Raw genomic sequence first — 25709 nt, forward strand, 5'->3', positions numbered from 1 at the left:
CGACAGTATTGGTCGGTTGGGAGTCGTTAATCTCTCCCTTGCGTGAGGATTTTCTTTCGTTTCCTCTTCTTTGCGAGTGGACTCTTTCCTATCAAAGGGAAGCTCACAGCAAAGAAAAGCCCTCGGTCTGCCTTATCAAGGAAAAGCGCTAAGCTGGCTGTTCTCAGCTTCTGCTGTTAGCTTCTTCCCGGCTTGTCACGTTGCCAAATACCCACCATTTTATACCCTCGGGGCTTCTTACTGGTCGGGTTCAGTGGGCAAACATTAGCACGTTTTCGGTCATACTATTGACAGTTATGTCAACTGGAGTATGAGTGCTTGGTTTCACTTTTCTTTCTGCCTTCGTGTTTTACACAGCGGCCGGAGGCGGATTAGGACTTTCACTTTATTGGGGTCCTTCCTTGGGTCTTTTCGAAGATCGTGCTGGTGTTTTCTTCCACTTTTGGGGGCACAAATGTCAGGGGATAACATGTGTTGTTTCAGTCAGACAGCACCTCAGTGGCCTGGTTTCTCATTTAGCAAAGGGGGGGCATCTCGCTCCTTAGTGTGGCCACATCGGGCATGCGAGATTTGGTTGTGGTGTTTCCACCACGAGTTCTTTTTAGCAGTGAAGTACCTTCCGGAGAGGCTCTTTGGCTTGGCAGACTCTCTAAGTCAGTTGGCCGAGTAGGTCCACACGGTTTGGACTCTATCTCTCTATGCGCTTCTACTCCTTCTGGTGGTGTTGGAGGTGCCGCTGATAGAAGTTTTTGCCTCATGGTGCTATCACCTTCTGCTAAATGTTCGTCTCCCCGTTCCCGGTTTTTACTCTCGATTTTACTGTGCGGCTTGTGGGTCGCACACTTTGGGCCCATTCTCTTTGGTTGACAGCCCTTAAGGCCTTTAGGGCTGTCGGGAGGGCGCTGTTGTTTACACTTGAGCCACACGGGTGTCTTCTGTTCGGGAGTCATGGAGACGCTCAGGGGCTTCTGCCTCAACTCCGGATTGGGTCTAGAGATCCTATAGGGGTCAGCGTCTTAGTTTTCATGTCTCATTGACTGACTTGAAGCAAAGGGCGTAAGATTAACGGAAAGAACTCCACTTCTCTCCGTTCATGCAGGTGGCGAACCTCCTATTTTGGCTTTCCGAATTTTCTCCCATGTCTCTGTTGGGAGACGTTACGCGATATCAGTTGCACTGAACTGGCCAGGCTGGAAAATTTTTCTCTTGGGCTCTTTGTAGCCAGCGTGACTAGGGAGCCTCCCTTTTGGTTGGCTGAAAGCAGATCTCCAGTCCCGACTTGAGATTGGCTCCTAGTTTTGGGAGCTTTTGAGATTGGTTTGTTGAATCCCTGGCAAATTAGCCTTACTAATTCTTAACACGGGAAGCGGTCTTACTTACTCTGGTAACTTCTGAGGGAAGTGGGAGTAAGTTCGTTTTCTATCGGGTTTTGCTATAGACTTTTCTTTGGAGAAAGACTGATCTATAGTGCTTAGGTTTTGTTCGATTTTCGGACGAGTATTCAGAAACCTGAGGAACCAGCTCTGATAATACAATTCAATCCTTTTTGCTTTATTTCGGCTCTGCTAGAGCCCTATTAGCCTTTTGAACTTTTCAAGTTGAATATTTTTCTTACTCGCTCTGATTCGTTTAGATCATCAGAACAGGGTTTTTTATTTATTTCCATCAATTCTCGTGGAGGCATTGACTTGGTGAAGTCAGCCTTAGCTAGATGGTCTGCCACGTTGATTAGGCATGCCTACAGTGGTGGCAAGAAAAGGGGGGGGGGGGCAATCAGTCGTCCTTCTTCAGGCAGCACGGACTCAAGAAGTCAGAGTGTGGGCCTCTTCTTTACCTGTTCTCAAGTCTGAGATACTTACGTAAGTCATTAACGCAGCTCGTTGAACATGCGAGAATTTAGGCATGAGTTTCTATGGCGGGATATTTTAGGTACCCGCTATTATAGTACACGTTTACTAGACATCAGGAAATGCCTTTTAAAATGTTTACCTACGGGACGTATCTGGTGCCCGGCAGTTCAGATCTTTCGGTCTGCCAGCCTTTGTTGCTGTAGGCTAGATACTGGCAAGATGTTGGCTTGGTTCAGGAGGCCAGAATCTTTTAGGATATCACTTAACACAGCAAGGTGTAAGGATATTGTGAAATTAATTTGAACCAAGGTGTTTCTCCAGTTTGTTCAGACAGGTTTTTTACCTGCTGATAAACATAGTCTGGGGTTGTTAGGGCAGTTTTGCCTCTCTCTGTAGCTGGGACGTATGAGGCAAGGGCATGGGCCTCCTCTTTGACAGTCCTCCGGTCGGGTCATTTAGGCTGAAGACTGGGGTAGGCTTACTGGCGGTCTGAGGTGGTTTTTTAGAAACTTCTTCCTCAGAGGTGTCTTGAGACGGGGCGACAGTTCCGCGCTATCTGTTATGGTAGCCGCGGGACAGGTCCTAATATCATAATTCCACGAGATTCCCACTCTGCTTGGCCCTTTTTGGTGGCTGCAGGGCGGTTTCTTGTGGATTGATTTGGCGAGTACCCTCCTCCTATGATAGCAATCTGCTATATGTGAGTTGGGTAAGATATGTAATTTAATCAAAAATTTTAGTAATAAATTTTCATTTGATTAATATACTTACCCAACTCACATCGTTTATTCCCTCCCGCCTCCCCGCTGTGGTGGTATGGGGGTCTAAAAAAGAAGTGAGTTGGGCTTCGTTTTGGAATGATAAGATGGTGGTGTATGCGCGCGCATACGGAAGTCAGGCTAGTAGTTAGTCTGGCATTATGGGATAGGTCACTCTCTTTTTTAGAGTGGTCTCCCTTGGTTACCAAGGGGACGCGTACAGCGTAACCAGCACTGAACTAGGGTTAATTGCTATATGTGAGTTGGGTAAGTATATTAATCAAATGAAAATTTATTACTAAAATTTTTGATTAAATAACGACAAAAGTCCTGGTTCAGATGGGTATTCAGCTGAGTTTTTTAAGTTCTTTTTTAAAGATCTCTGTTCCTTTCTCTTGAGATCCCTGAATTGTAGCTTTGAAAAGGGAGAGATGTCTATCACCCAGAGACAGGGAGTTATTACCTGTATACCAAAGGATGGAAAGGATAAAAGTTTTTTGAAAAATTGGCGACCCATTACACTGTTGAATGTAGTTTATAAGATTGCTTCATCCTGTATTGCTGAACGGTTAAAGTCTGTGTTACCAAACTTGATCCATGAAGATCAGACAGGCTTTATTAAAGGAAGGTACATTGGCCAAAACATAAGGTTATTATATGATACTCTATTTTATGTGAATAAGCATAACATACGTGGCCTCTTGATGTGCATTGACTTTGAAAAAGCTTTCGACAGCGTTTCTTGGTCCTTCATTGATAAATGTTTGTGCAAATTCAACTTCGGTGATGACATTAAAAGATGGATTTTCACTTTTTATAATAATATTAGATCATGTGTTTCTGTGAATGGTAAATATTCCAGTTGGTTTGATGTACAAAGAGGTACCAGACAAGGAGATCCATTGTCACCTTATTTATATCTAATATGTGCCGAATTTCTGTCCATTATGATCCGCCAGAGTACAGAGATAAAAGGTATAAAGGTGGCAGATGATGAAATATTAATATCCCAGTTTGCAGATGACACCGCCCTGTTTCTGGATGGTTCAAAACAATCATTTTGTGCATGTATGAACGTTTTGAAGCAATTTGCCTCTATATCCGGTCTGAAAATGAACTATGAGAAAACTACGGCAGTCTGGATAGGCTCACATACAAATTGTAATATTAAATTTATGCCGGAACTTATGCTCAGTTGGAACCCTGTAACATTTAAAGTTCTTGGCATTGTTTTTTCAGTCAACTTAGATGACATTATACCCCTTAATTATGAACATAAATTGGTAGAAATTGAGAATTTGTTCAGGTCCTGGTCCAGAAGAAATTTAACACCCTTTGGAAAAATAACAGTTATTAAGAGTTTGGCGCTGTCTAAGTTAACTCATCTGTTTATGAGTTTACCTGACCCTGATGATAAGTTTTTGTTTGATTTGAATAGGTTATTTTTTTCATTTCTATGGAATGGTAAGAAAGATAGAATAAAGAGAACAACAGCATATCAGTCGTTTGAAGAGGGGGGGCTTAAAATGGTGGATTTGAAATGCTTTTTGTCAGCTCTGAAGATATCATGGTTACAGCGAGTCCTTTGTAGTGAAGGAAAAGTAACTAAACTTCTGAAAGCTCTGTGTCCACTTGTACATAACATTCACAAAAGAGGAGGTGAGTTTGGAAACATATTGATGCAAAGAGTTCAGAATCCTTTCTGGAGAGATGTTTTCAAACATTATAAACATTTTGCATGCAAATGTGTCCCCATCTCCTTGAGTGATTTTGCTTCAGAGCGTCTGTATTATAATGTACATATTTGCATAGATAAAAAGGTTATTTTTAACAGGAATTGGATGGAAAACGGCATTATTACAGTCGGTCACTTGATGAGAGCCGATGGGTTTTTGTCATATAACGATTTTAAATTGAAACATCCAAATTTACAACTGAATTTTGTCTTTTTCGAGGGCGTTATGCGCTCAGTTAAGAATTTTCATAAAAGACTAAAGTTAGATGCAGTTTTAAACAATGTTTTTCATATTGGTGATGATGTTGTATGGAAAGAAATAGCTAAAGGTGGAGTAAAACATATATATACCCATCTTGTGAAAAATGATGGCAATCTACAGTGCATGGAAAAATGGGCTAATTTATTGAATTTTGATGTAAATGTTGGAAAGGTATTTCTGACAATAAGGCGAACTACACAAGACACATACCTAAGGTGGTTCCAATATAGAATACTGCATAGAATTTTTCCCACTCAACGCCTGTTATTTTTGATGAAAATTTCTGACACATCACTATGTAGCTTTTGTACACAGGAAGAGGAAACCTTAGAACATTTGTTTTGGGAGTGCACAAGAGTTAAGCTTTTCTGGTCTGATTTCACAGAATGGTTATGTCAAAATTTCACACATTGCAGTAATTTGAATTTGTCAAAAGAGCTAGTCATTTTAGGGTATTTAGACAACTTTCATACGGATGCTGTTTTTGATTTGTTTATTCTCCTTGCCAAACAAAGTATATTTGGAGCCAAATTAAATAACACAGTCCCAACACTAAATGTTTTTGTGAAAATTGCTAAACAAAGGTTTTTGATCGAAAAGTATAATGCTAGTGTAAATAATTATTATGGTAAATTTGAAAAAGAGTGGTGTTTATATAGACACTTTTTTCATTGATGCTATAGGATAATTGTATTGATTGATTTCGTATGAACATTTTTGAATGTGATACCCCCTGACCCATTTACTCATAACAGGTTATACAATACTTTTATGCCGATAATTAAACCCCATGTATACTTGGAGGCTAAATTGTGACCATCCCCCCACCTACCCCCCTCCCCTCCCCCAACCTCAGTTACAACCCCCCCCCCCCCCCCCCCACAACCTCAGTTCCCCCCCCCCCCCCCCCCCCCCCCCCCCCCCCCCCCCCCTTCCATATCCCCTGTCTTTTCAACATCCCACCCTACTGTCTATGTCTGCGTCTTGTATGTACGTGTGTATGCGCTTTGTTGACAAACTCGGTGTATGATGTATACTATGCTGTGTTTATGTGTATATAAAGGAAATAAAATGTTTAAAAAAAAAAAAATAAAAAATTTTTTTCTAAGCGCTCATTTTTCTATTTCAGATATGAGCCTAAGAGCATTGTGGTCAAGGTCACAGATGGCGCTGCAGTGAGCGTCAATTTCACCTTGACCCCCGATCATCGCGAGGATTGGTCGGAAGCCAACGACTTTGGTATTGCCGCCAACATGGCCGCCACAAAGTACATGAACAACGACGACCTTCAGAGCACCTTCACTGACCTTGCCAACAAAAACCCAACCATTTCTAGGCTGGATTCCTCTCACATGACGAGACAGGTGAGCTGGGTGTTGATTGGCTGGTTTGTAATTACATGTACATTGGAACCTCCCTTTAAAAACTTAAAACAATATGAGAAAATCGTGTCTTAAAATAGAGGTAAATTTACAGAGGTGATGAACAGTAAACCTGAGAAAACCAGGTTCTTAAAAATGAGGGGGTCTTTGCATTGGGGGCCATAAAAGAGGGGTTCCACTTTCTCTGTTGGTAAATTTGACTGACATTTGTGTTTGTAATACAGTTTTAGTTTATGTTTCTTTTTCTTCTTCTTCTTCTTCTTCTTCTTCTTCTTCTTCTTCTTCTTCTTCTTCTTCTTCTTCTTCTTCTTCTTCTTCTTCTTCTTCTTCTTCTTCTTCTTCTTCTTCTTCTTCTTCTTCTTCTTCTTCTTCTTCTTCTTCTTCTGCGTTCGTGGGCTGAAACTCTCACGTACACTCGTGTTTTTTGCACGAGTGGAATTGTACGTGTATGACCGTTTTTACCCCGCCATTTAGGCAGCCATACGCCGTTTTCGGAGGAAGCATGCTGGGTATTTTTGTGTTTCTATAACCCTCCGAACTCTGACATCAATTACAGGATCTTTTTCGTGCGCACTTGGTCTTGTGCTTGCGTGTACACACGGGGGTGTTCGGACACCGAGGAGAGTCTGCACACAAAGTTGACTCTAAGAAATAAATCTCTCGCCGAATGTGGGGACGAACTCACGCTGACAGCGGCCAACTGGATACAAATCCAGCGCGCTACCGACTGAGCTACATCCCTGCCCGTTTATGTTTCTGATCAGTGGTTTTGCAAAGTAAAGAACTTTTTTCAATCTTACAAAGTTTTGTCCTTTGACATTTTGACAGTGAGTCTGCATTGTATGTGTTTGTTGCACCTTTTATCTACATGCGGTGCACGAAGTAGTCACCTGCATTTAAGGCACACTTGTTTTGTTTTTAACAAATTCAAACCAATTTTCTCCTGTCTGTTGCATACAGGGCAAAACGCTGGTGATCTACCACCTGTCAGGAACAGGCCTTGACCACAATGACCACAGGCCGCACGTCCTGCTGATGGCCGGACTGAACGGGGACGATCCTGTCGGCACGGAGATGCTGGTCAGGCTGGCCAGACACTTGACCACAGGTCAGTACACGCCGGAGTGGCACAGTGGTTATCAATCAATCAATCAATACGAGGCTTATATCAATCAATCAATCAATCAATGACGCTTATATCGCGCATATTCCGTGGGTACAGTTCTAGGCGCTCTGCAGTGGTGCCGTGTGAGATGAAATTTTATACGGCCAGTAGATTGCAGCCATTTCGGCGCATATTTACCTTTCACGGCCTATTATTCCAAGTCACACGGGTATAGGTAGACAATTATTAACTGTGCCTAAGCAATTTTGCCAGGAAAGACCCTTTTGTCAATCGTGGGATCTTTAACGTGCACACCCAATGTAGTGTACACGGGGGGAGGGTTCGGACACCGAAGAGAGTCTGCACACAAAGTTGACTCTGAAATAAATTTCCGCCGAACCTGGGATCGAACTCACGCTGACAGCGGCCAACTGAATACAAATCCAGCGCGCTACCAACTGAGCTATATCCCCGCTATATCGCGCGTTTCCGTGGGTACAGTTCTAAGCGCAGGGATTTATTTATTTTTATTTTATGCAATTTATATCGCGCACATATTCAAGGCGCAGGGATTTATTTATGCCGTGTGAGATAAAAAAAATTTACACAATACATCACGCATTCACATCGGCCAGCAGATCGCAGCCATTTCGGCGCATATCCTACTTTTCACGGCCTACTATTCCAAGTCACACGGGTATTTTGGTGGACATTTTTATCTATGCCTATACAATTTTGCCAGGAAAGACCCTTTTGTCAATCGTGGGATCTTTTACGTGCACACCCCAATGTAGTGTACACGAAGGGACCTCAGTTTTTCGTCTCATCCGAAAGACTAGCACTTGAACCCACCACCTAGGTTAGGAAAGGGGGGAGAAAATTGCTAACGCCCTGACCCAGGGTCGAACTCGCAACCTCTCGCTTCCGAGCGCAAGTGCGTTACCACTCGGCCACCCAGCACCTCATCCTTGTCCTGGAGTTTTGGCTTAACTCGATACTTAACGATTTTCATGTGTTTGTGTTTTAGACTAGGTAAATCATTCTCAATGAGAAACATTCTCTAAAATACGATGGACAATACATGATTTAACATTCTTTTATCTTTCTATCCATACCCGGTTCAAATATAAACGGTATTTCATAATAAAAAATAATCAGTTTAGGCCTTCTACTGAGAAGCTGTCTGAAATGAGGTACACCGAAATTCCATGACAACGTTGACCTTCACACGATAGAGGTAGCGGGATAGGTCCCCACCCAGGGCGGTTACATGATTAAATTTTTCTGAGCGTTTTCCTGTGCACCCAGCTAGAAAGAGGTACCGGACCCTATTCAGGACCGGGGAAAGCAAAGGCAGTGAGAGAGAGGAGATGGGCACCACCCTCATAAAGCTGGCCCATATGACCAAAAGTGGTTATCAGACTACCTAGCTTGCCTTTACCAATAAACGTTACGCAAGAAAAGCAGGACTCGGTAAATTAGCTTTGCTTCTATTTGGAGATAGAAGGAGATGCAATTGTTGATGTTGTTGTTGTTGTTGGTGATGGTGGTGTTGTTGTTGGTGTTGTTGTTGGTGTTGTTGTCATCACAGAGTTGCTGGTCAGGCGCAAGTGTACGTGGGAGTTACAGCTGGACATGAACGTGGAGGAAGAAGAAGAACCATGGCTTAATTGTCTTTCTCTTGTTCAGGTTATTCAGTTTCTCAGCCAGACGTGAAGAAGATACTGAACAGCAGCCACATCCACATCATCCCACAGGTGAACATCGAGGGCTTATCGTCAGCCATGCCCGGAGACTGCTCCGGCAGCAAGTATAACGGCTCTCGCTTCAACCAGCTGGTGGAACAGGAGGTGAAGACATTTTACTTTTAAATGGCTCATGTGTTCTTGTAAGTTAGTTGTTACATTATTTTGATATATATAATGGATGTTTGAATAGCGATTAAGTTTTAATTCATAGTTTAAAATATGTAAAGCACAGAGAGCATAGATTACTGTGGTCCACGATATAAGCTGTCATTGCGATTGTTATTATTTTTTATTTTTTTATTTTTTAAATTTTGTTTAGCTGCATTATTTTAGTTATTCATGAGTGGGTGGGTGGAGGGGATGGGCTAGTTCTAACTATGCATTAGATTATAAAATTGTATTCTGTGTAGACCCTTCCACCAGCATCTTAGACCACTCTTTGTACTTTTTCTTTTAATAGATGATTGTCATTTGTTTTACCTCATGTCTGCCCTGCGTGTGATGGTGTGATCGTGACTGCTGTAGTGTGGGCGTGTGTGTGTTGGTGTGTATGTCAGTGTATGTGTGGGCGTGTGTGTGTGTGTGTCAGTGTGTGTGTGGGTGTGTGTGTGTGCGTGATTTTACCAACACCACGCTAAATTCCTTGTGCTTTAAATGTTTTTTAATGTCACTTGGCTCAATAAATACTGTATTCTGTATTCTGTATTCTGTATGTATTTAAATGCAGTAGAATGGAACTCTGCTTTAAAGACCCTGCAATTTAAATTCCATCCTTTCTAAAAACTGATTTTGTTGAGGTCCTGAAAGGGGGGGGGGGGGGGGGGGGGTCACTGTTTCTTGATATCTCCATTTTTAGACTCTGTGTTTAAGACCAGTCTGTTTTGATGTATTTTATTTCAGGGAGGGGGAGGAGGGAGTGAGAGAGGGGAAGAGGAGGGGGAGATAAATACACAGAGAGCTAGACCATCTTTGAGTGTAAACTTGTGTGTCAGTGTGTTCATCACTCTGAGTATATCTGCTTTTTATGCGGCCAAGTGCTGGAGTCGTTACAAACAGGTCTCTCAAATATTCTCATATAAACCATATTTTGCAGGACGGTGCAGTACAGAACTTACTGAGTCAGTTCAGAGAGCACAAATTCCACACTGTGCTCAGCTTGGAGGCTGGAGGCTCCTTCGTTGTGTGAGTAGTACTTGGTCAATTGAAGTGTGTCTTTGTGTGTCTTGGAGTGTCAGCTTTTTTGTTGAGAGAGAGAGAGAGAGAGAGAGAGAGAGAGAGAGAGAGAGAGAGAGAGAGAGAGAGAGAGAGAGAGAGAGAGAGAGAGAGAGAGAGTGTGAGGGAGGGAGAGAGAGAGGGAGGGGGAGAGAGAGAGAGAGAGAGAGAGAGAGAGAGAGAGAGAGAGAGAGAGAGAGAGAGAGAGAGAGAGGAGGGAGGGAGGGAGAAAGAGACAGAGAGAGAGAAAGAGAGAGAGAAAGAGAGAGAGAGAGAAAGAGACAGAGAGAGACAGAGAGAGAGAGAGAGAGAGAGATTTGTTTTGATATTGTCGTCCTACTCTTGACTATTATGAGTGGACTATTTGCGCCTCGATATTTTATTTATGTTCTTACGTTTTATGTTGTTTATTGTAATGCTGTATACACCACACCTGAGTTTCTCCTCGTTGAGATAATAAAGTGGTCTATGTCTATGTCTTACTCTTTAGTTATCTTTATGTGAATCTAACTTGCACCATCTCTCTGCACCCAGCATACCTCGTAACGTCAAAGTGGCATCCATGGAAGGAAGTTCAACCTCTGCCGTCACTGAAGATGAGGATCTCTTCAAGTCGCTCGCTCACTCGTTTGCCGACAAGTTTCCGGGAATGTACGACACACCCTGCGACTCAAACGGCCTTTCTGGCGTTGTTCATGGCGCAGATTTACCGCTGGGCGGAGTTGCCATGGCTGACACCGTTTATAAGAATTTTAACTCACTTATGGTAGGTTTGAGGTTATGGTAGAGGACTAACTTAATTGTTTGGGTTAAGTTTGGTTTGTGTGTGTGCGTGCATTTTGTGTGTTTGTTTAAAAGGACAAAAACATACGATGAGCATTCGTGTTTGTCATTGTAGGTTTCTGAGTCTTTTGTTTGTACCCATCCTTTTATCTCCTTTTCCATCTGTTTATTCATCACTCATAATTACAGATATGCATAAATATTAGTACCCTGGATTCAGCCCAAAATTTAAAGAAAACAACACACACTTACAAACACTCATAAGCACACACACACACACACGCTCCCCCACCTCTCTCACACACACCTGTTTAATGTGAATATGTTTTTAAAGAGTTGGCCAAGAACAAAACACAGAATAAGATTGATGCTGACTCGTCATGACACCCTGAGTTCTGAAGACAAGAAGAAGAAAAACTAAGTATCCTCTCCCCCTCTAAAACCCTACCCCCCCTCCCCCCCCCTCCGCAAGCTCTACCCCTCCCTTCCACCCACTCTCATCCTCCCATCCACCTTAGACACAGACACATAAAGTATTGACCAAAAATGATAATCTATACAGTGGTACTCCCGACGAACGACCCCCCCATCGGAGACCCTCTCCCTTCTCAGACCTCATTCTTGCTGACGGATTAGTTTTGCTATATAAATCACCCCCCATGGCCGACTCCCCCCAGAACCCGATTTGCGACCGACTAGTTGTTACAATTTGCGACCTTGTAACGACATTTTCAAATCAAAACCTAACAAAAAATCGTAACGTTTTGCTTGAATCTCTGAAAAAAGATCGCAAAAATCACTCGGCCGGAAATATAACAGACGACGCGTTTAGGTCTCGATTGCGCATGTCCGGCGTTCACAATTTTACGATCCCAACATGCCCTTTTCTTTGTCCACTTCCTTTCGAAAAATCAACAAACACACGCGCGAGCATCAACGATCTTCTTCTTCGACCATGGCTTCGAACTCTCCTTCAACTTCAAACGCTCAATCGCGCGGAAAGAAGAGGAAAATTTTGACTCTGGAACAGAGGATGGAAGTGGTGAAACGGAGCCGTAAGGGCGAAACGGCAATTTCGATCGCGCGGTCGTTTGAGGTAGGAAAAACTCAGATTCAATCGATCGTCAGCGACCAAGAAAACGTGGTCAATCGATGAAATCTTTCTTCAAACCAGTGTAAAATGTGACAGGTGTATAGTCCTCTTCCAAATACTGACACCCATATGAACATAAACTCTTTTGACTCCCAAATATTTTTTTAAATACATGTAGAGGATACAATTAAAGTAAAAAAAATATAGAAAAAATACATACCTCTTGCTTTTTATTGAATTAGATTATCAAATTAATTCACCAAACCACAACTGTAATTATGCCACAACTTCGACGGACCCTGAAGGTATTTCTCTCTGTCACTGATTTTTTCTCTCTCACTGTCTTTTTCTGACCTGACCTCACCCCCCATGTAAGACCCCCCCCTTTTAAGACCTAAATTTGTCAGATTTTGGGAGGTCTTACATGGGGAGTACCACTGTAGCTGGGATTCTTCCGGTATATGCCGGAAATTCGGATTCGATTATGGACTTTTTTTCTCTCTTTTTTTTTCTTCTTTTTTTTTCTTCTTCTTCTTTAGGATTCATGACATTGTTCAGTCCCACCCATGATAATATCATGTCTGTCTTTTTCTTGGTTCCAGCTGAGCGGGTACATCAGTTGCTGCAAGTACCCCCCTCCCTCCGAGCTGCTGTCCCTGTGGCAGAAATCACTCACACCGCTCATCAGTTTCCTCAAACACTCACTGCAAGGTAATCATACATACACGACTGGCGCAGTGGCCTAGTGGTAAGACATGGGACTCTTAATCTGAAGGTCGTGAGTTCAAATCCCGGCTGCCTGGTGGAACTTGTCATAATTCTGTCGTGATGGTCGTGTTTGTTTGTTTGGTCTAAAACTCACACGGCTTTTATGTGTATGAACTTTCGGGGGAAAGGGATGGTCGTTTTCGAAAGACAGGTTTGAGTTTAGTTTCGGTGTCCTCTTCTGTTTGCATAAGACAAAAGATTTTGTTTCAATAAAATACACTAGGAATATTGCTTGGCTTCAGTATATTCAATACATTTGCACACAACAAAATACAAAGTGTTTACTGAATTTCTTATACACACACACATGCACGCACACAAGCATGCATGTATGCACACACACACACACATACACACACACATAAGCTCACGCATGCACGCACGCACACCAACACTCATACACACACACACACACACACACACACACACACACACACACACACACACACACACACACACATGTGCCAAAAATTGTAGAAAATCGGGTCTTAAAAAGGAGGGAGTCTTAGAATTGGGGTAAATTTACAGAGGATATGAATACGAAATCAAAAAAGCTAATGTCTTAACAGGGAGGAAGTCTTAAATTGGGGTCTCAAAAGGTGGATTCAACTGTACATGTATAACGATGACAACTGACAAGGTCTGTGTTTACTCTCCTTACAGGTGTGCACGGTGCGGTGAAAGACGAAGCCGGGCAGCCAGTGACACAGTATTCTGTGGAGGTGGACAACAAGCTCCGTCAGGATCGAACAGCCGATGCCTTCTTCCTTCCCACCACTGTCGGCACTCACATGGTCACCGTCAGCGCCCCTGGTAATTCAGTCTTGTCTGAGGATGAAAGTGACCCCTCGCGGGTTAGGGGGAGTCTCATATTGGTTGGGACGAGAAAGAATTTACCCGATGCTCCCCAGCATGTCGTAAGAGGCGACTAATGGATTCTGTTTCTCCTTTTACCCTTGTTAAGTGTTTCTTGTATAGAATATAGTCAATTTTAATTAAAGTCTTTTGTACTGGAAACTTGCATTCTCCCAGTAAGGTAATATATTGTACTACGTTGCAAGCCCCTGGAGCAAATTTTTTATTAGTGCTTTTGTGAACAAGAAACAATTGACAAGTGGCTCTATCCCATCTCCCCCCTTCCCCCGTCGCGATATAACCGTCGTGGTTGAAAACGATGTTAAACACCAAATAAAGAAAAAGAAGGATGAAAGTGTTCGTTCGGACAATGCTAATGGATTGTCCTCAGATTTTTAAAAAAAACTAAAAACTAAACACTTGTATAAAGGCCAATATGCAATGACGTAAAACAAAATTGCAGATGACATTTTTCTTGTCTCATTCCTGATAAATCTGTGAGATATGATGTGAAATGAAAGTCGCTTGTCCTTTTCAGGGCTGGTTATACTTTCGGTTGCCAGGAGATTGGTTATGCATAACTCTCACTTACTCTATTACACATGTTTGCATTTAGAGAGCTTACTTCCCTTTGGTTCACAGATAGAACAAATGCGTCACAAAGCAATTTTGTGCAAAACAGTCGAGTCTTTTTGAAACCAAACACCTCCTGTGCCACTTAATCATACTAAGCAACATTTACAAAAAGGCTTGTTGTTTTGTGTGCTGACTTTGGCTTGTTGGAACAGCTTTCTCTTAAATTTGTTTGGGTGTGCCAGAGATGTACTAACCACAGAACTGCAGCTGTGTGTTTGATGTGTTTGAACGCAAAAGGGATGCATTTTTTGTCCACATTTGATTAGCATTGGAGAAGAAAGTAAAGGACCATTATTTTTTTAGCATGTTGTTTGAGATGAAAGTGACAGTATTAGCTGGGGTCCTAGTTTCCAGTTGGCTTATTGAGGCTTTGCATAAAATATGTTTTTCTTGTTTTTAGGATATGAAAGTGATCGTCAGACCGTGACAGTGGACAAGGATGACATGTTTGAGGTCAACTTTGCGCTGAAGCGTGAAAGAAACGTCACACTGGGCTACCACAACTACACGGCCATGGTGGCTTTGCTGAGAAACATCACTGCAAAGTGTCCCCAGTTCAGCAACTTAACAAGGTGAGTAATGTCTTTCTGGCTGGCTGGCTGGCTGTCTGGCAGTGTCTTTGTGTGCCTATGTCTGTATTTTGTGGACAGTAGGTTGGGAGGAGAAGGAGAAAGGGAATGAGTGAAGAAAAGAAGAGGGAGATGTTTGAATGCAAGGTAGACAAGTGGCGTGAAGCGATATAAAAACATTTAGTCAAGCTGTCGGCATCAAAGTAACTGATTAACACCCAAAAACGGTCATCGCCGAGACCATATTAAGATAGTCTCGACTAACCACACTGTCACACACACATATGCGCACACACATATGCGCAGTCTGTCAACCACAAACTCACAGAATTTTCTCTCTCAAACTGTAAAAAGGTACAGAACACAATAAATAAAGTCTATACGTTTCTTGAACAAAACAAAACACTCAAAACTCACATTTACACATCAAATAACCCCAATCCCTTGCCAAAGATAATTAACGTTTACACTCTAATTACTCTCATTCACTCACATCAAATCTCTACCTCGCAAACACACCCTCTTGCTATCACTCCATCATACACTGAAATTACACTTCCTGCATGGGTTATTTTTAGGGGACGGATTTAGCGGAAGAGTTACCGTCCAGCAGGTCTGACAGTGACTTGATGTGAAGCGAGATCCTGGGTTTAGATGCCCCGAAGACGAATGACGTCACGAGCGCAGAATGAGTTCCTGGCGAAGTGAGTCCATAGCAGCCCTCAACTGTAGAACGAGTTCCGACATGCGAAGCGAGTCCATAGCAGCCCTCAACAGTAGAATGGCTTAGCTTGACTGGGCTGGCGGATCATCTCCATCACTCCTCGGCAAGAAAACCGCAACCTGAAATGGTTAGCATTGCTCTTAGTCCATGGTTAACTCACATCGCTTATCCGTTCCCATATATCAAACCCAATGCAGGAAAGAATGGACAAAGCCTCTATGACTCTCACACACTCGCACAAATACTTCATATGTTATGAACGTTCTACCAATTCATTACATGTTTAATAATTGGCAGAAGTTATGCAAACATGTAACACGAAAATAGCTTTCCGTCTTTTTACATACACAAGTTATCATAATGCACAGACCATATTCAAAATTGATAACTAACATAACTAACAATACTAATAAAACTAACCTTCTTTAAACGAAATACCTGACTGACTAGCCTGAACATATAAGAAACGCACAGACACGAAACAACAAACATGTACCACGCAAACAGCCTAAACTACACCGAAAACAATAGAAAAGAATTACGCACCACATCCTGGTTGCATGAAAGCATACGCGAAATTCCCCTGTCAAATGAAGACAGCTCCCTTTTGCTCTATGAAAGCAAAAGTAACGTTCAAATGAAGAACGGATTCCAGTCTGGAACGCAGACTACTAGCCCTGTAAACGGCTACGGCAAGAATGAATAAAACTGACACACAACTGAATTTACTGCTCACTACAGCACACCTAAGATACACCCGTTTCACTAACATTTAGAGAAAACCGTGCCGCACGAAAACTACGAGTGCTAGCTGTCTCACCTGGCAGGTAAACGACAGCACAAAGAACAGACGCTTGCAATGATTGCACGAAAGAAATTACAGCTGCTTGTGACAACACCAAAAAACTGAGACGGGTCACGCTCGTCTCCGCGTAGCGCGCGAACGCAGTACTTACTTCCCCCATCCATGTTCAAACATTTAGTCAAAACTTGACTAAATCTAAAAAAGAAAGGTAGATGAGAAGAAGGAAGAAATCACATGAAAAAGGCATAGGTTAGTATGAAATTTGGGTTAGAATCTGTTAGGAATGAGAATCATTTTGAGGGCGAGATTTAATTGTTTGTTCATTTTTGAGTCACTTGAGAAAAAGTGACTCTATGTAATCGGTCAGTGTTAGTCTGTCCGGCCGGCCGGCCGGCCGTCCGTAGACACCACCTTAACGTTGGACTTTTCTCGGAAACTATCAAAGCGATCGGGCTCATATTTTGTTTAGTCGTGACCTCCAATGACCTCTACACTTTAACGATGGTTTCGTTGACCTTTGACCTTTTTCAAGGTCACAGGTCAGCGTCAAAGGAAAAATTAGACATTTTATATCTTTGACAAAGTTCATCGGATGTGATTGAAACTTTGTAGGATTATTCTTTACATCAAAGTATTTACATCTGTAGCCTTTTACGAACGTTATCAGAAAAACAAGGGAGATAACTAGCCTTTTCTGTTCGGCAACACACAACTTAACGTTGGGCTTTTCTCGGAAACTATAAAAGTGACCGGGCTCAAATTTTATGTGAACGTGACTCATTGTGTTGTGAATAGCAATTTCTTCCTGTCCATCTGATGCCTCATATAATATTCAGAACTGCGAAAGTGACTCGATCGAGCGTTTGCTCTTCTTGTTATGCTTGTTATTCTCTCAGGTGCCCGGACACTGTCACTCACATGTGTTGTTTATGCTTAGAGCATTTTCTTTGTGTTGCTGACCTACATGCCAACCACCGGCACGGTTGGCCTAGTGGTAAGGCGTCCGCCCCGTGATCGGGAGGTCGTGGGTTCGAACCCCGGCCGGGTCATACCTAAGACTTTAAAATTGGCAATCTAGTGGCTGCTCCGCCTGGCGTCTGGCATTATGGGGTTAGTGCTAGGACTGGTCGGTCCGGTGTCAGAATAATGTGACTGGGTGAGACATGAAGCCTGTGCTGCAACTTCTGTCTTGTGTGTGGCGCACGTTATATGTCAAAGCAGCACCGCCCTGATATGGCCCTTCGTGGTCGGCTGGGCGTCAAGCAAACAAAGAATACATGCCAACCGGCATAACGGGCAGTGAGTAAGTAAATAAGTAAGTAATATCTTCCCCTCGATTCTTAGACCCTGTTGGGAATGTGTTCAAAAAAATCTTACCAATCAATGTAATTTCGCTTGATTCCAGCATAGGGAAGTCAACGGAAGGCAAAGACCTGTGGATGATCCACTTTGGCACTCCGCATGCCGATCGCAGGGCCCCCTCCATCCTGTTGCTAGGCAACCTCCATGGCGACGAGGCTGTGGGCCGGGAACTGCTGCTGCAACTCGGCGTTCACCTGTGTAATCGCTCGGAGGAGAACTACATCAAACAGGTATGTTGATGATGAGTTATTTTACTCGCCCCTATTTAGCTATACAGTGGAACCAGCCTTTAAGACCCCCACTGAATCTGAAAAGAAGCATGTAATACACAGGAACCCCCCATTTTAAGACACCCCAAACCGGCACGGTTGGCCTAATGGTAAGGCGTCCGCCCCGTGATCGGGAGGTCGTGGCTTCGAACCCCGGCCGGGTCATACCTAAGACTTTAAAATTGGCAATCTAGTGGCTGCTCCGTCTGGCGTCTGGCATTATGGGGTTAGTGCTAGGACTGGTTGGTCCGGTGTCAGAATAATGTGACTGGGTGAGACATGAAGCCTGTGCTGCAACTTCTGTCTTGTGTGTGACGCACGTTATATGTCAAAGCAGCACTGCCCTGATATGGCCCTTCGTGGTCGGCTGGGCGTTAAGCAAACAAACAAACAAACAAACAAAAAGACCCCCAATTTAAGACTTACCTTTTTTAAGACCTTGTTTTTTCACATTTTCTGTTCATAACTACTGTAAATTTACCTCCTTTTTAAGACTCCCTCCTTTTTAAGACTCCCTCCTTTTTAAGACTCCCTCCTTTTTAAGACTCCCTCCTTTTTAAGACTCCCTCCTTTTTAAGACTCCCTCCTTTTTAAGACTCCCTCCTTTTTAAGACTCCCTCCTTTTTAAGACTCCCTCCTTTTTAAGACTCCCTCCTTTTTAAGAGCGGATTTTCTCCGATATTTGGAGATCTTCAAAGGGTGGTTCCACTGTAGAACATTAAAAGCTGCGCGTGATGGAAAAGTTTCCATTTCTATCATCTATATGGGCAATGTATCACAGTGGAATCCTAAAAGCTGATCTTGATGGAACATTTTCTCTATCTATCATCTATATGGGAATGTATTACAGTGGAATCCTAAAAGCTGATCTTGATGGAACATTTTCTCTATCTATCATCTATATGGGAATGTATTACAGTGGAATCCTAAAAGCTGATCTTGATGGAACATTTTCTCTATCTATTATCTATATGGGGAATGTATTACAGTGGAATTCCAAAAGCTGCGCGTAATGAAAAAATTTCCATTTCTATCATCTATATGGGCAATGTATCACAGTGGAATTCCCTTTTAAGATTTTCTAATTGATTGGGTTCCACTGTATCTGCAGTATTAATGAACAGGTGAAAGTATTGTTGATATGTGACCCTCCACCACGAAATGAGTCGCATGTCACCTCGCGCGGTTCTGCGCTGGGCTTAATATAAGTCCGGGGAGTGTCTGGTAACAGTGTGAGGGTCACCTTAGTCACAGGCTTATAACTCAAACAGTTTTCGCTCTTTTTTAAAACGGTTTTCACCACTGGATAGAGCATAAAAAACTCTTTAGGAAAATGTAAAAATATGAAAATCATGCAAAGGTGACATGCGACTCATACCGTCGTGGAGGGTCACATATTGTTCCTCCCTGGTCTGTTTGTTTTAGTATGTGACATCTGTGGTTCCTCTCTGTTTTCTATAGTCTTGTCTTCTTCTTTTTCTTCTTTGTTTCGTTTTATATATATACTTATGTGTACCCGAAGAAGACCCTTGGGTCAAATTTTTGAGAATTGTTGCTTTTTCGTCTTTGAAAACTCCTCTGTCGGTTGTTTTGGTTCGTGAATCATGACAACTGTTGTTCTTGAGACTTTCTGTTCTGTCGTCTGTCCTCTCCTTTTATCCGCACTGTTTCATGTTTTGTGTTCCTGAAGAAGACCCTAGGGTCGAAACGTCGTACTATGCGATTCGTATCGTCTTCGTTAAACACGTGAGTATACAGTATTTTGGAGTCTTTTTATTTTGAAATATGTGATTACATTATTTTACATACATTTCAGTTGCTGGAAGAAGTGAACATCCACATCATACCGTCCTTGAACCCGGACGGAGCGGAGCAAGCCGTCATGGAAAACTGCGACTCGGGACAAGGACACGCCAACAAGAATAACATTAACCTTGACACCAACTTCATCAAGACAGGTAAAGAGATTACCTTGACTTGCTGTGGTGAAGTTTAAAGGCAACGGACAGACACATACCCATGAACTCACGAATGCACCCACACATGCACAAAAGGGGCATCCATGCAACTGGAAGAACTAGAGAGGGGGGGGGGGGGAGAGGGGGGGAAGAGGGGGGGGAAGAGGGGGGGGGGGGATTGCCTTCAGATTTAGTACTGTATATAAAGACCTGCTCATTTTGACCTCATACAAAATTGCCGTATTACCTTATTTGCAAATTCACAATGTCCCACTTGTCACAACACAATTTTTTCTTGTAAAGTTCAACTGGCGAATGAACTGTATACCCATTGCCTTCCCCCCACTGACGAAGATGTTCACTAGGTAGGTTTCTTTCCTTAAAAGAAATGACAACAGTATTGACAAGGTATTCTGTTTTTTGTTTTGCCATTTTTTTGACATCCCGTCAGCATCATGAAATCAGAAGACAATACCATAACAAACCTATTTATGTGTAATTCATTGTACAGCCATACCTGCCATATTGGGTAAGAGCTGAGAACAGAAAGAACAAGAATTTATTTCGCCATATAGCAGCCATTGGTAAGCAATTCCAATGAAAAACACCATGCTTTGTGAATTATCGTCACCAAAATATTCCTGTCATGACAGTCGCCTGCTTAGTAGGGACACTTTTGGCTGATCTGAGTGTGGACGGACGTGCCTGTCAGGAGTACTTTGGGTGTTCTTACTTCGTATGTTTTATTGCTTTTATGTTTATGGTTATCATATGTTGTTTGGCTGTTTTAAGAGCAGATGAACTATACTTTTCCATCCATTGTTTAATTGTATGGACAATAAAGAATCTTATGTCTTATGGTCCCAAGGGTGGCCTTTCATTATCGCTATTATTTTTGCTATGTTTGTTACAAATAGTTCTTTGTCTTTCGTTTCAGAATCAGCTGCCCTCGGCAGCATGGTGGAACAAGAGACGGCTGCTCTTCAAGCATGGCTGTCGGCCAACCCTGTGTCTTTCGCCGTGTCCATGCAGGGAGGTCACTCTCTGGTCACACATCCCTTCGCTGGCAGCAGTACGTTTTCCTTGCTGCAGTTGCTGTTGCTTGATGGCTATAAATGTCTTGGTTGCAGGCACAAAGATTGAATGATTGGACATTTTACAGAAGTTGTGTGTTTGTGTGTATGTAGGTGTATAGCCTATGTATTGAACTGTGTGTGTGTGTGTGTGTGTGCGTGCGTGCGTGCGTGCGTGCGTGCGTGCGTGCGTGCGTGCAATATAACAAACTTTGATATTTGACAGTATCATCTTTTAGACTGTTTTTATACGTGCGCCTTGAAGGCTGTACCGCTTCTTTGAAGTCTAAATCAATGTCATCCACAGTCAGTAAGAAGTTACAAATTCAGTCAGTTTGTTTTATGTTTGCTCACTAAGACTTCCAGTCTGAGTTTGCCTGCATCCTTTAAATCTATTTGCTGGTAAATGTTTTTTTCATTGTCTGGCATTGATTGACTGAATTGTGATTTTTGCTACTGCTGCTGCAGCTACAGTTAACATTACTACATATAAAAACTGTTGTAATAATTACTCAAACTTTCTCTTGCAGCACAAAAACTTCCAGACACAGCGGCCATTATCCACAAGCAGTTAGCGGCTGCGTACGTGAATGCCATGAATCCTGTTTCAGCCGAAGAAAACTGGTCTAATGACACCCTTGGTGAGTCATGCTCTATCATAGAATGGGAATGAAAGTGTTGTTGAGAGAGTAGGATGTGGTACAGGGCTGGACCTAGGGTATAAGAGGGAGGGGCTTCAACAAGGAGGAAGAGGTAGAGGGGCTGGCCAGGCTTGGGGGGAGGGGGGGGGGGAGTGATTTAGCATATGAAAGGGACATTAAATTACATATTCTTACGCAACTCACATAGATAGCATTAACTTCAGTTAAAGTGCTAGGACACTGAACTACGCTTCACCCCAAAGGGGAAGCAACCCCCTAAAAAAGAACGGCATTGACCTATAACCCAAGCTATACAAGAGTCGAGGTCATACCGTCACGTGACCTATCACGCGTGACTCGACCGCCGCCGTGCTGGAAACGCACTCCTACTTCAGCTACCAGATAGCTCGGACGCTTTTTACACTACGCTGCAGGCTTTTAGCCTACTGTCTTCTGGACAGTGTTTCACCCCGTCTACAGGTCCCTGCTTCTCATGCACAAGTTTGGGTGAGCTCGTTTTAATTTATTTGCTTTTGCTTGCGTTTCTTTCTTTCTCCGTTGTTCGGTCTGATTGTTGTTTATCAATATCATATCTCAGACTGGTTTTTGTCAGCAATGGCTGACAAGGAGAATTAGAAACCACAGACTAGTCAGTAGCTGCTGAGGTTTCTCCTTTTACGTTTCGCATAAAGAGAAAGGCAAAGGCACTACCATTTCAGTCTCTAACTATTACGTCTGTTAAATAACCTTGTATGGTTGAAAACGACGTTAAACACCATATAAAGAAGAAAGAAAGAATGTCTGTTAATTTTGGACCCTATGAGTCCAATCGTGCTGAAGCAGGTTAAATTTAGGTTACTTCAGCCAAGACAAACGCAGTGGGAAAGAGAATACTTGTGTTTAAGATAGTTTTTCTTCCCTTTTTGAGATGTTTTCGACCCAAATGTATAACATGTTGCCATTCGTCGAGTTTGCGCTCGCTCCCGGCGGGAGTGGGCGACGCAGTTTGTTGTCACGCATCGAGGTTCCGCCTTCATGCACAGTCACTTCGGCTGACGTGCACGCAGAGGAGTGTGTTTACTTCATACGAGGAGCGTTCACGCTCTACAGGTTAGTCAGGTTCACCGGTAGCCAGGTTCTCTGGTGAAAGTGTTCCAGTTGGGCCGGAACTAGTAGCCCCCCCGCCGCGGCTGGGGGGTGAAAGTTTGACTTTCCCGAGGCTATCGCTCTTAGCAAGCGGAACTCGGGGGGTCAACACCGGACAACAAGTTGGGCCGGAACTAGTAGCCCCCCCGCCGCGGCTGGGGGGTGAAAGTTTGACTTTCCCGAGGCTATCGCTCTTAGCAAGCGGAACTCGGGGGGTCAACACCGGACAACAAGTTGGGCCGGAACTAGTAGCCCCCCCGCCACGGCCGGGGGGTGAAAGTTCGACTCCCCGGAGGCTATCGCTCTTAGCAAGCGGAACTCACGGGGGGTTGACACCGGACAACGAGACAGATGTACTCACGGGCAGACTTTTATGTCTCGGTGAATGTGTACATGTCTCAACTTCCTCCTTTTGGGCAGGAAGCTGCTTTCGGGCAGGCTTTGCACGGTTCTTCTGTTTTGCAATCAGCCTCGCCTGTGGTGGATCGTTTTAGTGACGCAGCTAGTCACAGCGACTTTCACGGTCCAGCCTCAGCAGATTCGGAGTTCGATGATTCTCACTCAGTTTCTGAGGAGGAAGTTGATGGCAAGTTGTCACTCTAACTTAAACCAGCTATGGTTACTGCAGCTCAGGTGTCTGCCAAGTACTTCGCTGAAGGGGTGACAGCTATGACAAGCTCTGCGGCACCACCACCCTCAGTGGTGTGTGATTTCCGCCCTGCTTTAACGGAAGTTCAGGGATATCGTTTTAGCGAGTCTCCTTCTGTTGCTTGCGAACTTTCCAAGGTGCTGGCTAGAACTTCGGGTTCTGAGAATAGCTTGCCTGTGGATACTGTGCCTTTACTGGCTGCACACGGTCAGGCTCCTGATGCTGCTCAGCCATGGCTTGCCTCAGACCAGTTACGGAAGCGAGCACTTCGTTTCATTCACGCAAGTTTGCTCTCTCCCGTCGTCATCACAGTCTTATTGAGACTTACGCTTTGCCGGGTGCACCGCTTCCGGTCACTCCGGAGTTGGCTAATCTCAGGGAGGATGTCTATCGTTGGACAAAGCTTGCGCTTACTCTGAAGGCGCATTACTTGGTTTGGGGGAGACGGGAAGATACTCGTTGGAACTTGCGTCTCTTTCAGAGACACTTCTTCGATCTCTTTCGCGGTCGGTCGCGGTGTTGTTGAATCCTTTCGATTTTCGAAACGACGCTAGCGTGAAAGACGTACTCATACTCCTGGCCTCTTTGGCTAAGGTTTCAGCCGAACAAATGTCAGTCGCGGCACGGTTGTACGCACATGCGGCTTACACACGCAGGGACGCTTTCTTGTCTGGCTCTAGAATTGAACTTGCGGAAGTTTTCTCATATGATTCTCCTTTTCCATCACTTCCTTTGTGGGCAGCGATGCGGCGTTGCTTTCGCTTGCGTCACCCGCGCAAGTAACGCTTCACTCGCTGAGCGATATCCGTAGGCCTAGGTTACACCAAGCCTAAGAACTTAGTTTATTCTTTTCTTCGTACTACGGAACCGCTTCCGGTTGCACCGTACTTGTCGATCATACATCTTTAATGTTCATAGCAAGGAGAAACTGTCTGTTTTCAAGAACAATGATCTCCTGGCTGTGGAAGATCGTGGCCGCACTTCTTTCTATTATCGTCTTGGTGCAAGATTTCGATTCATTCTTTCCCTTGTGCGGTTTCGTACTCACGGGATGGGATGCCTTTGTGTTCTGTCGGGACACATATTCAAAGGGCTTAGCTTTGCTGTTCTTCTGGGAAAAGGCCTCGGCCGACAGTATTGTTCTGTCGGTGAGACTTAAATCTCTTCCTTGCTCGAGGGTTTTTCTTTGCGAATCCTCCTCTTTGCACGTGGACTCTTTAACAGAGAGAATCTCACAGCAAAAGGAAAAGCCCACGGCACGCCTCGGCTTTTCTTATCAGAGAAAAGCGCTAAGCTGGCCGTTCTCAGCTTTGGGTTTTATCTTCTTCTCGGTGTGGCACGTTGCCAAATACCCACCACTTTATCTCCTCGAGGCGATTTAGCGGTAGGGTTCAGTGGGCAAACAATAGCACGCTTTCTTGCATACTCTTGGCACTTGTCAACTGGAGTCTTAGCGTTCTTCTCTCTGCCTCTGTGTTTTCCCACAGCGGCTGGAGGGGCGATTAGAACTCTCACTTTATTGAGGGAGGCACTGGGGCCCTTCCTTTTGGGTCACTTATATAGATCGTGCCTATGTTTACTTCCACCTTTGGATATACAAAATGGATCGGAAGTGGCTACTTTTTATTTAATTCAGTTCTTCAGGGCTCTGGTTTCGTTTGATAAGCAATCAAATGAAGAGCCGGAACATGTTACTGTTAGCAGACCTGTTTACACTACACATTGAGCGTAGTAAACTACGAATTTGAATAATATACTACGCAACTACGCAAGTCTGTCGTTTTCTACGCAAACGGTATTTTAAAAAAAAAAATAAATAAATAAAAATGTTTTCTTTTTTTCTTTTTCGTCTTTACACCTGTTCCTTGTGCCGTTGTGCTCTCACACCGCCCCGTCCCTGCACGCATACGGTATTGTTTCGGCTACGCATATCACAATCCGTAATTTTCTTCATCTCCCTTGACCGATCCATTTTCCAATCCATGTTTTCGGCCAGCAGTCGTTTGCTGCGTGCAGCGCGTAAAGCGCCCACGGGCGTTGCGTTGTAGCTTGTTAATGCCGAATAGGCTTCTCCAAGCAAATGCCGGGCACAACTGAAAGCGTTACTGCCAAACCATGCGGGCGTTTCGACACAATGGCTGAACGCAGAGCACACGAAAGTGAAGATGAGAACTGTGAAGAAAATGACTCCGAAAGGCCACCGACCAAAAAGAAAAAGACGAGCAATGCGCCGAACCAAGTCTTTCTGCCAAAATATCATCAGGACTACCCATGCCTTGTCTTCGCGGAAAGGAAAACATCATGCTCATTGCACTGTCTGCAATTC

At 43.6% G+C, this 25709-nt stretch overlaps 1 protein-coding gene across 1 annotated transcript in view; it reads left to right on the forward strand.

Annotated features, from left to right (window-relative positions):
* The window catches only part of LOC138976369 (carboxypeptidase D-like), a 59237-nt gene that overhangs the window by 25531 nt on the left and 7997 nt on the right, over window positions 1–25709 (forward strand). The window contains exons 11-22 of the mRNA XM_070349229.1: window positions 5735–5969; window positions 6948–7095; window positions 8782–8942; window positions 9934–10022; window positions 10587–10818; window positions 12531–12639; window positions 13360–13509; window positions 14588–14759; window positions 17691–17877; window positions 19733–19874; window positions 20812–20946; window positions 21478–21588. Coding sequence (XP_070205330.1) covers window positions 5735–5969; window positions 6948–7095; window positions 8782–8942; window positions 9934–10022; window positions 10587–10818; window positions 12531–12639; window positions 13360–13509; window positions 14588–14759; window positions 17691–17877; window positions 19733–19874; window positions 20812–20946; window positions 21478–21588 — 1871 coding nt within the window. The remainder of the gene's footprint in view (window positions 1–5734; window positions 5970–6947; window positions 7096–8781; window positions 8943–9933; window positions 10023–10586; window positions 10819–12530; window positions 12640–13359; window positions 13510–14587; window positions 14760–17690; window positions 17878–19732; window positions 19875–20811; window positions 20947–21477; window positions 21589–25709) is intronic.

The sequence above is a fragment of the Littorina saxatilis genome, linkage group LG9 (genome assembly GCF_037325665.1).
Source record: "Littorina saxatilis isolate snail1 linkage group LG9, US_GU_Lsax_2.0, whole genome shotgun sequence".
Taxonomy (NCBI): Eukaryota; Metazoa; Mollusca; class Gastropoda; order Littorinimorpha; family Littorinidae; genus Littorina; species Littorina saxatilis.